At 44.6% G+C, this 14,922-nt stretch overlaps 1 protein-coding gene across 4 annotated transcripts in view; it reads left to right on the forward strand.

The window, feature by feature from the left end:
• Tdp1 (tyrosyl-DNA phosphodiesterase 1) overlaps window positions 1-14,922 on the forward strand; it is a 64,816-nt gene that overhangs the window by 40,493 nt on the left and 9,401 nt on the right. For all 4 annotated transcript variants that reach the window (XM_048361934.1, XM_048361933.1, XM_048361930.1 and 1 more), the window contains exon 14: window positions 10,192-10,294. In XM_048361934.1, coding sequence (XP_048217891.1) covers window positions 10,192-10,294 — 103 coding nt within the window. The remainder of the gene's footprint in view (window positions 1-10,191; window positions 10,295-14,922) is intronic.

Here is a 14,922-nt window from a genome sequence, read left to right on the forward strand (position 1 = left end):
GGTGGCTCACACCTGTAATCTGAGCTACTCCAGAGGCTGAGATCTGAGGATCGTGGTGCCATGCCACAGTGTCACTGTGCTGTTTCTGTAGGAAATGTTGCTCACCCTTGGAGCACAGCTGACATATGTATCCCCTCTTGTACTTAATCTCTGCCCAGCATCGGCAGAATTGCTTTCATTTTAACTATGGTCTTATATTCCTGACCCTTTATCACCATCTCTAGAAATTAAGGGACGTATGGGAGCGGTGTCATCTAATTACATGTTAGGGAACATATAGTTGTATTTTTGTAAAGGAAATCTTGATTTCCTTTATAAAACAAAATGACTACACTGGCTCTCGGCCATGGACGTTGTGCTAGGATTATGGAGTGAGTCACAAGACTGCTCTGGTGAATCAGTTTTAGACTAATCTATACCAAAATATGTAAGATTTGGGGGGAGGGGTTGGAGCGGCCTTCTAGAGCATTCCATTTAGTAAGCCATCCCAGAGGAAAAGACCAGTCACCTTCCATAAACTTACCAAAGTACTGGTGATGGTGAGAGCTAGCATTCATTAAGCATCGTGTATGTGCCAAGGATTTACCCCCTTATCAGGCATAATCCTCCTGTCCGCTTTAAGAGGCAGAGACATCACCATACTTTACAGGTACTAATTGTCATTGAAGTGCAGATGTGAATTCAGGTTCTTACCCTCTGGTTCTACTTAGCATAGTACACATGTCCGTAGCCTCTTCCTCTAAATTCTGATGTCAAAGAGGTTTAATTCTCTTAATCCACATGAACAAGTCTGAGATCTATGTACCATCTCCTTTTCTTGAATTAATTAGACATGTCTTTTCTGCCCAATAACTGTGAGTTTCAGTGTTGGGAGATAACCAGGGGCTGGAGTTGCAGGTAGACAGCTTCTAATAGAGGTGGAAAGTTGGTTGAGGGGGAGGGGGGGGAGGGAGGGGGGGTTAAGAGAGGGAAGGGCTCCAGTGGTCTACAGCAATGAGGAAGGATCATCCTGGACAAGCAAATGATGTTTCCAAAAATATGAGAGTTATGGGACACCGGTGTCTCATTCCTGTAATCCTAGCTATGCGGGAGGCTGAGATCTGAGGATCACCGTTCAAAGCCAGCCTGGGCAGGAAAGTGTGTGAGACTCTTATCCCCAATTGACCACCAGAAAACCAAAAGTGGTGCTGTGGCTCAACGTGGTAAAGCACTAGCCTTGTACAAGTGAGAACCATGGAAAACATAACAAGTCTGCAGGGACACAGTAAGTCACTTCTGCCAATAGCTTGGCATAATTGGAGATGAAATTGAAAAACCTGGATACAGTCACTTATGGAGAGTCCTAGATACCAGGTGCGGCATTTCTGAGGTGGTTCATGGAAAGGAGATAGGGATGCCTTCTGAGAACCACTGAAGGAATTTGGAGAATGAATGGCCTGAGATGGAGAGATCCACTTAGCTGTCAATGTGGGCAGTAGAGCACAAACAGGTTCAAGGCCAGCCGCTACCCGGAGAGTCAGCGAGCAGCAGCTCTGTGTTGAATAGATTCCAAATTTTCTTTCTTCTTGTGGAAGGATCATTTACATTTCTTCTGAGCATTTCAGCACTAATATCTTCTACTCCGTTTTTTACTTGACTGATGGTAATTTTCTTTTCATTTTAATAGCTCTGTGTATTTTATTTAGCCTGTCACTTAGAAAAGGCTGTTGGTTCATTTGCCTTTTCATTTTGGATTCCTGATTTTACCTCATTGAATTTAGATTCAGGGTATAGTTAGAGAAAGCCTTCTCTCCTGGCTCTTCAATCAATTTACCCTCGTTTTCTTCTCATTCTTCTTTCCAGTTAGATCTCTGGTCCACTTAAAATACTTCCTGATTTACATGTAAGATATAGACCAAATTTTTCTTTTTATATTTTATTTGCTATTTATTTTTACCTTTTGATTTCCATGTTTTTCTTCACTTCTCCTTTTTCTTCCTTCCATTGGTTCATCAGATTTTCATCATTCTTTTTTCTTCTGTTAACTGAAAAAGTATAGTCAATTTTTCATAAGTAAGAATTTAAAGTTGGCAAGGGTGTTGCCAAAAGGGAATGCTACTACACTGTTGGTGGGAATGTAAACTTGTTCAACCACTTTGGAAAGCAGTATGGAGGTTCCTCAGAAGACTAAAGCTTTCCTATGACCCCTCAATCCCACTCCTGGACATTTACCCCAATGACCACAAACCAGGCTGCTTTAAAGCCACCCACACAACCATGCTTACTGCAGCATTGTTTACCATAGCTAAGATATGGAATCAACCTAGATGCCCCTCAGTGGATGAATGGATCAAGAAAATGTGGTATATGGGGCTGGGGATATAGCCTAGTGGCAAGAGTGCCTGCCTCGGATACACGAGGCCCTAGGTTCGATTCCCCAGCACCACATATACAGAAAACGGCCAGAAGCGGCGCTGTGGCTCAAGTGGCAGAGTGCTAGCCTTGAGCGGGAAGAAGCCAGGGACAGTGCTCAGGCCCTGGGTCCAAGGCCCAGGACTGGCCAAAAAAAAAAAAAAAAAGAAAGAAAATGTGGTATAGATACACATTGGAATTCTATGCATCAGAAAGAATGACATTGCCCCATTTATGTAAGGAAATGAAGAGAGCTGGAAGCAATTATATTAAGTGAAGTAAGCCAGACCAAAAGAAATATATGGGGCTGGGGATATAGCCTAGTGGGCAAGAGTGCCTGCCTCGGATACACGAGGCCCTAGGTTCGATTCCCCAGCACCACATATACAGAAAACGGCCAGAAGCGGCGCTGTGGCTCAAGTGGCGGAGTGCTAGCCTTGAGCGCGAAGAAGCCAGGGACAGTGCTCAGGCCCTGAGTCCAAGGCCCAGGACTGGCCAAAAAAAAAAAAAAGAAATATATGTGGCACGCTTTGTCTCATTTGTAATAATTAGAATGTGCCTTTAAGTTACAAGTAAACCCATTGGATAGTAAAAGACAAAAAATTACACTTGGACATGATTAATTAGACAGCGCTCTAAATATTCACACAGTGGGACCAAAGGAGGATATTTGTAGGAGAGGATCCCAGGGCTCAGTAGTTATGTGCATATGATCATATAAAATGATGCTTACCAAGATGAACTCCAAGAAATGGAAAGAATGGGCTGGGGATATAGCCTAGTGGCAAGAGTGCCTGCCTCGGATACACGAGGCCCTAGGTTCGATTCCCCAGCACCACATATACAGAAAACGGCCAGAAGCGGCACTGTGGCTCAGGTGGCGGAATGCTAGCCTTGAGCGGGAAGAAGCCAGGGACAGTGCTCAGGCCCTGAGTCCAAGGCCCAGGACTGGCAAAAAAAAAAAAAAAAAAAAAAAAATGGAAACAAGCTTTTTATTGTACCTATTGTGGTTCTCCCCTCCCCCCTCCCAACTTTGGTGTATTCCCTTTTGCCACAGTTTGATTTCTATACCCTTTTTATTTATTTATTTATTATTATTATTTTTTTTTTGGCCAGTCCTGGGCCTTGGACTCAGGGCCTGAGTATTGTCCCTGGCTTCTTCCCGCTCAAGGCTAGCACTCTGCCACTTGAGCCACAGCGCCACTTCTGGCCGTTTTCTGTATATGTGGTGCTGGGGAATCGAACCTAGGGCCTCGTGTATCCGAGGCAGGCACTCTTGCCACTAGGCCATATCCCCAGCCCTCTATACCCTTTTTAAAAAAATTTTTTTGCCAGTCCTGGGGCTTAGACTCAGGGCCTTAGCACTGTCCCAGGCTTCTTTTTGCTCAAGGCTAGCACTCTGCCACTTGAGCCACAGCGCCACTTCTGGCCACTTTCTGTATATATGGTGCTGGGGAATTGAACCCAGGGCTTCATGTATACAAGGCAAGCACTCTTGCCACTAAGCCATATCCCCAGCCCCTCTATACCCTTTTTCTTGTATATAAGTTTATCTGATCTGTGGAGGGAAAGGGATAGCACAGAAATGATGGGACAAAGGGTGAACCAATGCAGCAGTGATACTCACTAGACACTATGCTGAAATAAACTCTAAAACTTGGGGGAGAGGGTGGAAGGAGGGGAAAAACTGGGAGAAAATGAGGGAGAATGCGACGCTTCTCAAAAAGAAATGTACACACCACCTGACTTATGTAAGTATATCCCCTCTGGACATCACCTTTACAATAAAATTTCCAAAGAAAATATTTAAATTTAGTAAATAATTTTCTCCTTTCCCAAACAGCCAAGAAATGTAGAGCTCTGGTTCCACCTGCCCTTCTCTATACACTCTCCAGTGTTTGTGTTCCATCTTATTCCTAGGCTTTCAAAATAATTAATCATTATCTTTATTATTCTTACAGTGAGTGCTTAATTGCAGTTGTCTACAACTTTACTGATCTCTTTGCTTCCTTTTCTTCTTCACAGTCCTGTCCTTTCAAACAAGTTTGATTTGATTTCTTAAACTACATCCTTTATAGTTATTTCATTGAAGCCCTCTTCTTAGCACAAATAGTCCAGATTTTTAAATAAATAAATAAAACTGCTTTTACTTCTCTTATTTTTGAGTGATAATTTAACTGGATTTGAAATTCTGTGTTGACAGTTATTTTCTCCTAGTTCTTTAAAGGATTTTTTCAGTGACTTGAGCTCAGTTGTTGTTGTCAAAAGTTTCTATTTAATTGTTCCTTTATGAGAGAGAAATCTGACTGTTCTCTATGACAGCTTTTAAGATTTCCTTTATTGCTGGTTTTCTGCAGTCTAAGCAGAATGGATAGATACATGTGGGTCTACTTTTATTTCGTCTAAGCAGGATTGTTACACTTCTTCAATGTGAAGTTTGGATTTTTCAACAGTCCACTAATATTATCGCTATTATTTCATAACATAATGACTTTTTTTTGTACATCTCTTTCATGAGTCTCATTAGGTGCTTGTTAGACCCTCTTTTCTATCTAATGTGTCATATTTTCCATCTCTTTGCCTCTAAGTTTCTTTCTCCCCTAATTACTTCACATTTCCCTTCTAGTTCATTAATTTAGTTTTCAGCTGTGACTAAATGTTATTGTATTCAATAATAGAGGTTTGGGGTCTTTTTAAAAATTTCAGTGACTTTATTTTCCTAAGATATTATATGTTTCATGATTTTGATCTCAGATCAGAATCAGGTTACCTGAGCTTAAATTCTTGCTGTGTCACTTCCTACATATGAAATTTTACACAAATCACTAACATTTCGCACTTTGTTTTTCAATCTGGTATACAGTGATGATAGCATAGATATCTACTAGTTTAGAATGAGCATTAAAGAAGTGATACTATATTAGGGGATTGACATAGCGCCTGACTGCCTACATGGTACTATTGTGCTAATTATTATTATACATTTTTTTATGCTTTTGGATTTTTTTACTTTCAGAACACTTAAATATACTACTTGTTAAATTACTAATTTGTCAATCATCTGGAGATCCTGGGGATTTAGTTCTATTTTCTGTTATCTTCTATTCATGACAGATTTAGTTTATTTTGTGTTTTGAATTTGGGGGTGATAAGGATATTTTGCTTAGGCTTTACATACAAAAATTCTCCAGGACCTAAGGAAACCTCTGTACCTCAAACAGATTTTGCTTCTGCCAATCTGTCTCTGTTACATATGCCTTTTCAGTTACACGAGATCAGTTGGTGGAAAAAGAATGTCCAGAGAAGGTGAAAGCAGAAAGAAAATCAGAGTATTACAGAAGTTAAGGGGAAATTATATGGAAGTCACATGCTACTAAGCGTTTGAGCAAGAGGAGGTCAAGGAAATGTAGAGGTTTTAACTGACTAAGTGATTTCAAGTCATAAGTAGATTGATGTCTAAATGAGATTTGGTTGTCTTTTGTTTTGTTTTTCTGTACTGTACTAGAAGTTAAAGCCAGTGCAATAAGGAAAGAAAAATAAATGTGACAAAGGTTGCAAAGAGGAAGTAAAACTTATGTTTGCAGATAACATGATTGTAAATCACCAAATCCTAAGGAATTTTAATAAAATGCCATCAATGGACATTGGGTACCTAGATAAAAATTTTTAAAGATAGATAAAAAGACTTTTGAAAATTACACATACCATACTGCTGAAAGAAATGACAGAGACAAGGCCAAAATTGGAAGGTTCAGTATTCTTAAGATGTCAGTTGCTTCCAAAGTCATTGAGAGACTTCATTGAAAAATTCCAGTAAGCATATGTGTAAATAAAGAATACATTTGGAAATACAATGTATTTATTTAGACTAGCCAAGACAGCTTTGAAGAACAAGCCAGTTCCACAGCTTGCATGAATATGCAAGCCACAATGGCGTTGAAGAAGTGGGATAATATTCTACTGTAGGTTATAGCCAGTGCAGTTAGGCAAGAAAAATAGATGGCAGAAATTGTAGCAGGAAGAGAGAAAACATATTTGCAGATTTATAAATGACTTTCAGGATTTGCTGTCTAAAACACGGAAAACTGTGGTATTCATGTAAGAAACCTGTTAGTAGAACAGATAAACCAAAAATAGACAGATAAGAAAATCAGATGTTTTTGAGAAGGGTACTAATGGAATGTGATGACCTAAGGATATTCCTATTAAGTGATGCTGAAGCAATTCAGTACACATGCAGAAATCAAGATTTAAAAATAATAAGAGCCTCTATCCCAGGTCATGAATTTTAACACTGTGATAGACTTAAGTAAAATATAAGGTAAAACTATAAAACTTTAGACTGAGAATATGCTCATAACTTTGAAGTTGACAGTGTGAAATGTTGTGTGTAAAGTATTCTTGATGATAAAAGGCTGACACATTTTTGTTTTGTTTTGTTTTGTTTTTTGCCAGTCCTGGGGTTTGGGACTCAGGGCCTGAGCACTGTCCCTGGCTTCTTTTTTGCTCAAGGCTAGCACCCTAGCTCTTAAGCCACAGCGCCACTTGTGGCTTTTTCTATATATGTGATGCTGGGGGATCGCACCTAGCACCACATGTACGCGAGGCAGGCACTCTACCACTAGGCCATATTCCCAGCCCAACTGACACATTTTGAGAGACTAAATGGCTATCTTGAAAATTCAGTTCCTGGAAAGATAGTATTTGGTGATGAAGGAGAAAAGACTAAAGTAAGACCTTGCATGCAGAAGCTGTAAAGTTAAAAATTGTAACTTGGATAGCTCCCTTCCGCTTCTCCCTCCCCTTTCCGCAAAGGAAGAAAACAAAGAACCTCCAAACTGTAAATAAAGGATTTTTTTAAACCAAGTCAACAAACTGGGAAACAGTCGCAACATAATTGCCGGAGGCAGAGTAGCCTGCTGCCCAAAGATAGACTTACGTTGTGTGTCCTACCACAAAGGGAAGTTGAGGCAGGTGAAGTCAAATGCTTTTCAACAAGGCCTTAAAATGGGCAAGTGTGTAATTACAGAGGTACTGGAGATGGCAGAGGAAGAACTCAAGACAGATGGCAGTGTGAATAGGACTCATCCATCCCCCTTGGCCTTGAAGTTGGAAAAATCAAAGTTCAAGCAAAATCAGGGCAAGTCAAACAAGTTTTTATCTAGAGTCTTCAAAAGAAGTTTAAAAACCCTACTCTGAACCTTAATTTTTCATCTGCCACAGCCCGTTTTGAACTCCTGATCTCTAGAAGGCAATGAATTTATGTTTTTAAAGCAACAGTTAAGAAAGGACACATCATTTTAAATAGATAGTTCACAGTCTTAAACCCAGATGTCTTACAGGTATTTAAAATCCTTAACTTTGGTCCAAATCAGAAATCCAGTTTGCCTGTAGAATGCAAAATTCTTCATAGATTATTCACCCATTGCTCTCAAAGATCCGAGAAAAGAGCAACCCGTGCGTTGTTTTGGTGGTAGTCTGAGTAGGAAAAGATGGCTTTCGAGGGAAATTTGACAGAACTTTTCCAAATCAAAGCTTCTATCTTCGCGTATACCCATATACAACATGTCTCTTTTTTGTTTTTTCAATAGTGAGACTATCTTTCCAGATCTCTTGTACAACTTTATTAGAGTTTATACAAAGGAGCAGCCCAAGGCTAATTACATGAAGACCTACAGCAGATGCAAACCAGAGGGGAACTTGTGTTTACGGAAAGTGGTCCACTGTAGGGTTTCTAGAAAGGGTTAGAGCAGCAGAGGCTGCAGCCCATCATTTCTCCACCCACCCTCCCCCTCTCCCCCCTACCCCCACAGATGCCCAAGTTGATCTTCAGCATCCTCCGCTGACAGGGCGGACTGCATCTGTCAGGGACTGTTGCCTAGTCCTGGCACTCCAGAAGTGTGGGGGCCCAAAGCTCCATTAGTAAATCATTTCTGAATTCTTCGGGCAGCTGCTGCCCAGACTGTCAAACCGCTCGACACAGACCCATGTTCCCATAACAGCGGTCATTGTTAGCACCAAAGCAAAGCCAGGGAGTGGCTCTGACACTGCTCAAACTGGCACTCACCCTGTCAGCTGACACCATCACCCAAGGTGGGTGGGGTGCGGCCCCAGAGATTGTCTTCGCAGCACCCTCTGTCTCTTCTTGTGCAGCTGTTTACCTAGTTGTCATGAACAGTCACAGAACCACCCCTCGGTGGCTAGGCCCAGCCACGTTTCCAGAATTCTCTTCCTTGTGTGTTACTGCCTAGGATAGGCCCCAAGACAGATTCTTAGCGACACGTGGAGAGCAAATGTGAGGCAGCTGTCTCTTTGACAGTGCATGCAGGCATGCACATACCACCACCAGCCCTGAGCGCTGGCTCACCCTCTCGGCCCAAGCCTTCTTCCCTCCCTCTCTGGCGTCCTCTATAGCTTCTCCACCTCCTGGGCCTCGCCACAGGTTTACATCTAGCCCTGTGGTGAATGCCCTGGCTTCCGTAAGACACCGTCAGCCCCCAAGGCAGAGGTAACTAACGTAGGTTTCTGTCTTCATGGACTCCAGCACATGCTGTAGTTCTAGCTTCTTGCTGTCACTCTGTCTGCCTTCCTCAAACCCTGTCTGCCCTGTGAAACTCTAGCTTCAATGTCAAGACAAAGAAAATAGTCCTAGACTGTTTAACTGACTCCCACGGTTGGATCACGTCCAATTCCTATCGCACACACACATTTTATATGTAATCTCCTAGCTCTGCCTTTCACATCCCGTCCCCTTACCACCCCCTCATACCTACAGGCCGCTATTTCAGTCATTCGTAGCTTGGGCTCAGTTTCTGGTGATCAGTAGAACTTGGGACGTCCAGAATCCCATGCCTTTGAGAATACAAGGTAAACGCAACACCCTACTTCTCTTCAGCAATAGTGAGGAGAAAGCAACTCAACCCAACAGGAGGCAGAAGAAAGATGAAGAACAAGGTCAGGAAAATCAGTGGACTGTAGGTCCCACATGGTGGCCCACGGTGTCACCGGGCCTCACATAAGACATTGGTGCTTTTGCACGGGTACAGGTAGACCGCCCACGCTCACGCAGGCAGTGATAGAATCTGGAGTTACATTCCCCATCTTCCTGGTGGCCCCAGGGGTGCCAGTGACTCACAGTTATTACTCAGAATATGGGGGGGAAATGTTAAAGATGATATTTCAAGGAATATTGACTCATCCCCTAGACAGACAACTTAATAATGGCTCTCAGTCTCTGAATATTCAAGATGGAGTTGTTGTTGTTGGCTTTGTTTTTGTTTTTTGTGGTACTGGGAATGGAACTCAGGGCCAGGCCCTGACTTCACACACACACACACACACACACACACACACACACACACACACACATACACACTCACACAAGAATATAAGATACTTAAATACATGGTATAAGATGATACAGTTTTCTTTTAAATTTTACTGTGATCCAAAATAAAACCAGAAATTCTGGGTGCATAAAGGGTTACATACAGGAAAAGGGTTTTAGATATAAAGAGATAAATATGCCTAAGGAAAGATAATTGTTTTAATAGCTGCCCTCCGTGTGGGGGAACAGATGAAGGGGTAAAGCTATCCCAAATTAGCAATTAGATAAATTCCAAGGACCGAAGCACAGCAGGACTTAAATTCCCTTTTCAACCCTGCCTCGATTCTGCTAGAAACTGAATAAACGTGATTGCTGCTATATTTTTTTTTTGACCAGTGCCCTCACAGCTGTGGGATCCTGACCCATCCCAAGATGCCAACTTGCTCAGCCTCTCTGTGTTCTTGTCTCCGCAGTGCCAATCTGTCCAAGGCCGCCTGGGGGGCGCTGGAAAAGAATGGCGCCCAGCTGATGATTCGCTCCTACGAGCTCGGCGTCCTGTTCCTCCCTGCAGCCTTCGTGAGTTCACACTCATTTCCAGCTGGCCACATGTGAAATGAACTGGACTTCAGGGTTCTCCTTCCTCAGTCTCAGTGAGATCAGCAAGTAGCAGGGTTGAGTGTCTACCCAAGAGCCCGGGCTCTCCTTCTTTTTCATGTAACTCATTTATTTTCCTTAAGTAGTTGTACAGTGGGGTTTTGAGTCGATGTGTTAGTTTGTGAGTACAGTGCATCTTGACGAATATCATCCCTTTCTTCCTTCTCCCCTATCTCTCTTTACTACCGAGTCTGTGCTGACGGACTTCTTATGATCTTGTCTGGGTGTCCCGAGATGCCTAATTAGAGGTTGACAGGTGACACTTGTGACAGTACTTAATGGAACATGATGTAAGATTCCCAAAGAAATGGCCCAGCCAAGCACGGGTGTTTAGGTGATTGCCAAAGGCGGTTGGGTGGCAGGAGGGCTTGGCAGAGGATTGCTGAAAAATGCAAAAGGATCGGGGTACAGGGAGAAGAGAGGGGAGAGCATTGCACTGGGAAAGGAATTGTCAGGAGTGGAGCTGGGAACTGGAGAACCTCACATCCTTGGATAGAGTCCAGGAGTCAGCATCGGATAGGAGCACGCGTGCCCAGCGAGCGCTGGGAAGAGCCGCGCGCTGGAAGCGTAGCCAGTTTGTCAGCCAGCTTTGAGGCTCACCGTTTCCACAGCCGGACATCAGAGTGTCTGGCTTGCATGTGGGGACCATGTGTCTCATTAAACATCAGAACTAGAGATCCCTTGCCCGCGCTCCCCTTCACCTTGTCAACACTGGGAGCAAGCGTGTCTGTGGAATGCAGTCTGAATGGCCCACTTTTCCTTTTGTGTCCCTTGCTGTCATCTCTGGGGCCAGCCCTGAGACCCGTCTTCTCACTCGCCCTTCAGAATCTTTCACCTTTACACAGCTCCTGGGAGATGGTAAATTCTGATGTGAGAATAGCAGTGTGCAGTAACTGGCTGTAGTTACAGCAGCAGGTGCTTCAACCTAGACTGAATTATCTATGAGTCATCACATACATAATGGAACGCAGCCCGTGCACTTGTGTTTGGTGTTTGTCATCAGTGTGTGAAAAATTCTCTCCACTCCTAACTGCTCCTACCTGATTCCCAGTCATGAAAATGGTATAAGGGAAAAAAAGAAAATGTTTGAAGCCAGCCCTGGCAAGGAAAATCCATGAGACTCTTTTATCTCCATTTAAACACCAAAAAGCCCGAAGTGGAACTGTGGCTCAACTGGTAGAGTTCTAACCTTGAACAAAAATAGTCAGAGACAGTGCCCAGGCCCTGAATTCAAGCAAAAACAAACAAAAGAGTTGTTGAGAGCTGAGCGAGGGTGGGCAGAGCCAGGCCAACTCCTGGACCCTGAGCAGTAGCCAGACCTTGCTGCCTCCCTTGACATCCCTAAGAGACCAGCTGCTCTGTGCTCCGGTAACTTCTCCTGTGCATCTCTCGCTAAGGCTCCTGTCTCCAGAGAAGGGAGGGGTTATGCAAGCTCTAAAGCCACCCTGGAAATGGAATGGGGAGTAAGCCAAAATCCTCATTCTCCTGAAAGCTATGTCTACGTGGAGGGAACAGGCACAAGTTCCACAGTGTGTGCTGAGAACCCACTTGTGGCACATGTGGGAAAAGAAGAAGCAGGCTGGGGGAATTGAGAAGGTTCTGCATGGAAGTGACCTTTGACCTGGATCTGGAGAAATGAGCAGGCACATGCTCAAGCCCACCACTGGGTGCAGAGGCCTCCGGACAGACTTGGCCATAAGTCTTAGCCAGGCTTGTTCGTGCAAGAAGGAAGAAACAGTTCCCTCTGTCTTGAACAGGGAGGAAGTGGGCACAGGCCGGAAGAGATTGAAATCCTGGTCTAAAGATTGGGGTAGCAGCACTGACTCTGAACTGTGCCCCACTTGGACAGTAAAAAGCCGGGTTTCTAAGGCCATTTGGCAGAGAATTTCAACCTTATAAATCATGACTTTAAATTAGAATGATTATCACTTACTGTAAGGTACTTGTGCATATAGAACCTTGCTAATACCATCAAAATCATTCATCATTTAAGCCACACTAGCAAATAATCTGATTGTTCATGAATTACTGTTGTCATTTACCTGGCCCAGTCCTGGGGCTTGGACTCAGAGCCTGAGCACTGTCCCTGCCTTCTTTTTGCTCAAGGCTAGCATTCTCCCACTTGAGCCACAGCATCACTTCCAGTTTTTTCTGTTTATGTGGTGCTGAGGAATTGAACCCAGGGCTTCATGCATGCTAGGCAAGCATGCTACCGCTAGGCCACAAGTGTGTCAGCCTCAACAACTCTTTTTGTGTGTGTGTTTGTGTGTACTTGTACTGGGGCTTGAACTCAGGGTCTGGGTGCTGTCCCTTAGCTTTTTCACTAATGGTGCTTTACCACTCAAGCCACATCTCCACTTCTAGCTTGTTCCTGGCTCATTGGAGATAGAATCTCATAGACTTTTTACTGCCTGGGATGGCTTCAAACTGCAAACCTCAGATCTCAGCCTCCTGAGTAGCTAGAATTACAGGTGTGTCTACTCTTCTTCTACCTCTGCAAACCTTGCACACAACCGTTTGGGAATCCTAGACCGATAGCCAGTACTTGGAGATGAGGGAGCCCAAGGGGCCTGCACTTGGCTTGGGGAGGGGAGAGCTTCCTGGGACTCTCCTGCATGGTGGGCTCCTTCTTTTCTGTGGTCAGAGTGGAAAATGTTTCAATCAGATCTTTTAAATGTCAGGTCTCTACCTGACTTCAGTCTTCAAGTCTCTACTTTTTCTCTGCTCTATTTGGTCTCTTTCTTTTGAAATATGGCTGGTGCTGTCTTCTTAGGCCAGTGGCTCTGGCTGGAAGAACTAATAACATGTTCAAGAGCCACAGCTGGGCCCTCTCCAGGCCCTCTCCACACACCGCCTCGGCCCTCCTGCCCGCTTTCCTCCAGGCCCATTGCTTGGCCTCCCATCATTTCCCAGGAGGCCAGAGCCGGACAGCAGTGTTCCTTACAGCTTTTCTCGGTAGCCTGTTACGCTCTCCCACTAAGCCAGTAAGGATCATCCTCCCACTCCTCTGCATCCGGTTGCCACATCCTATCCCAGCTTCCCTGTGTAGAATGTCACCATCTGTCTCTCTGGACTCGCTGGCCCTTCCCTCCCTTTATCCTTATTTCTGCCACGTGTCCCGCTCTGTATTCCACTGCCCCTCTCTCTCTAGTGGTTCCTCCTCAGTCCACAGGCTAACATGCACATTCCTTTGGTGACATCAGGTTCACTAAGAGCCGGAACGACATGCCTCCTGCCTTCCTTTCCCGCCCTGCTTGTCTCCCACGCTGCTGGGTTCTGCTTACGTGACTTGTGGGCCTTTTGATGAGTGTAGGCCACGGTGCAGCAGCCCCTTGGAAGTTACATGGTCCTGGGATACTGCTCTTGGCCTCAGCTAGAGACTGAGGAACTTGAAAAGAGACAGAACATGGGAGCACATACTGGAGACAACCCGAGAGCCAAAGGAAGGAACCCTGCAGGACAGTTGGAAGATGGAAAGCCCTCAGGTCTGTCTACCGGAGCCAGAATGACAGGAAGGAACAGCGTTCAAGAGAGATCTGTGTTCAGCAGAGGCTGCAGCTGATGGTGGCAGCACCATCATGCATGAGGTCCAACCAGGTTTAAGTGACAGGCAGAGGCTGATCCGCCATGCTCCTGTCACATCAGAATTTGTGTATGTACCGGGCCTGGGCCTGGGCCTGGGCACTGTCCCTGAGCTTTTGTGTTCAAGGTTAGCACTCTACCACTTGAGTCACAGCTCCACTTCTGGCTTTTGGGTAGTTCACTGGGGATAAGAGTCTCCGGTTTGTCTGCTCAAGCTTGATCCTCAGATCTCAGCCTCCTGAGAAGCTAGGATGACAGGCATGAGCCCCCAGTGCCTGGCTCAGATCATAGTCTTGATTCACTCCCATGCTGTTGCACACTGCTGCTTTTTTCCTCTTGGATGATACTCACACGCACTGCTTCGTGTGTGTGCAGAGCCTGGCAGGCCCGGCTCTGTGAACTTTTCCCAAGCCCTCGTTGAAAACACCTGCAGTGGAGTTTCCATCCTTCCTGACAGGAAGAACCGGCCATACGTGCCTGCGATGTCCTTCCCTGTCTTCTTCAGTCAAGTGTATTCCTTCTGGGAAGCTTGGCTGTTGTCGCTGCTGTAGCTCAGGAACCCGAACACCTCACATAGGGTTGTTCCAGTGAGGGCGCTCCTCAGACATGCGCAGCTAACCAAGCCGTCTACATCTGTGACTGAGATCGGAGCATGCCTCTCTCGCGCTCTCTGTGATGGAGCTGAGAGATAATGAGCGCTTTGGCTCCCAAGCTGAGCAGGGGAAAGCCAGCAATTTCCCCTGGGTGATACGTGTCCACCTTCTCACCTGGTGTTTTATAAGTGTATTTGTCTCCACTGTCTTTCAAGCAGCAGTGCCTGGGAGGGTTCCTTCCTCTGTTTAGTGAAATGCCAAATGATACCACTGTGATATATAAATAATGATAATTAGGAGACAGCCTGAAATGATTTGACATTCAGATTGAAGGGAAAAGTGGTACTTTTTTTTTAATACCCTAGAATTTAGATC

Source organism: Perognathus longimembris, chromosome 14 (assembly GCF_023159225.1).
Source record: "Perognathus longimembris pacificus isolate PPM17 chromosome 14, ASM2315922v1, whole genome shotgun sequence".
NCBI lineage: Eukaryota > Metazoa > Chordata > Mammalia > Rodentia > Heteromyidae > Perognathus > Perognathus longimembris.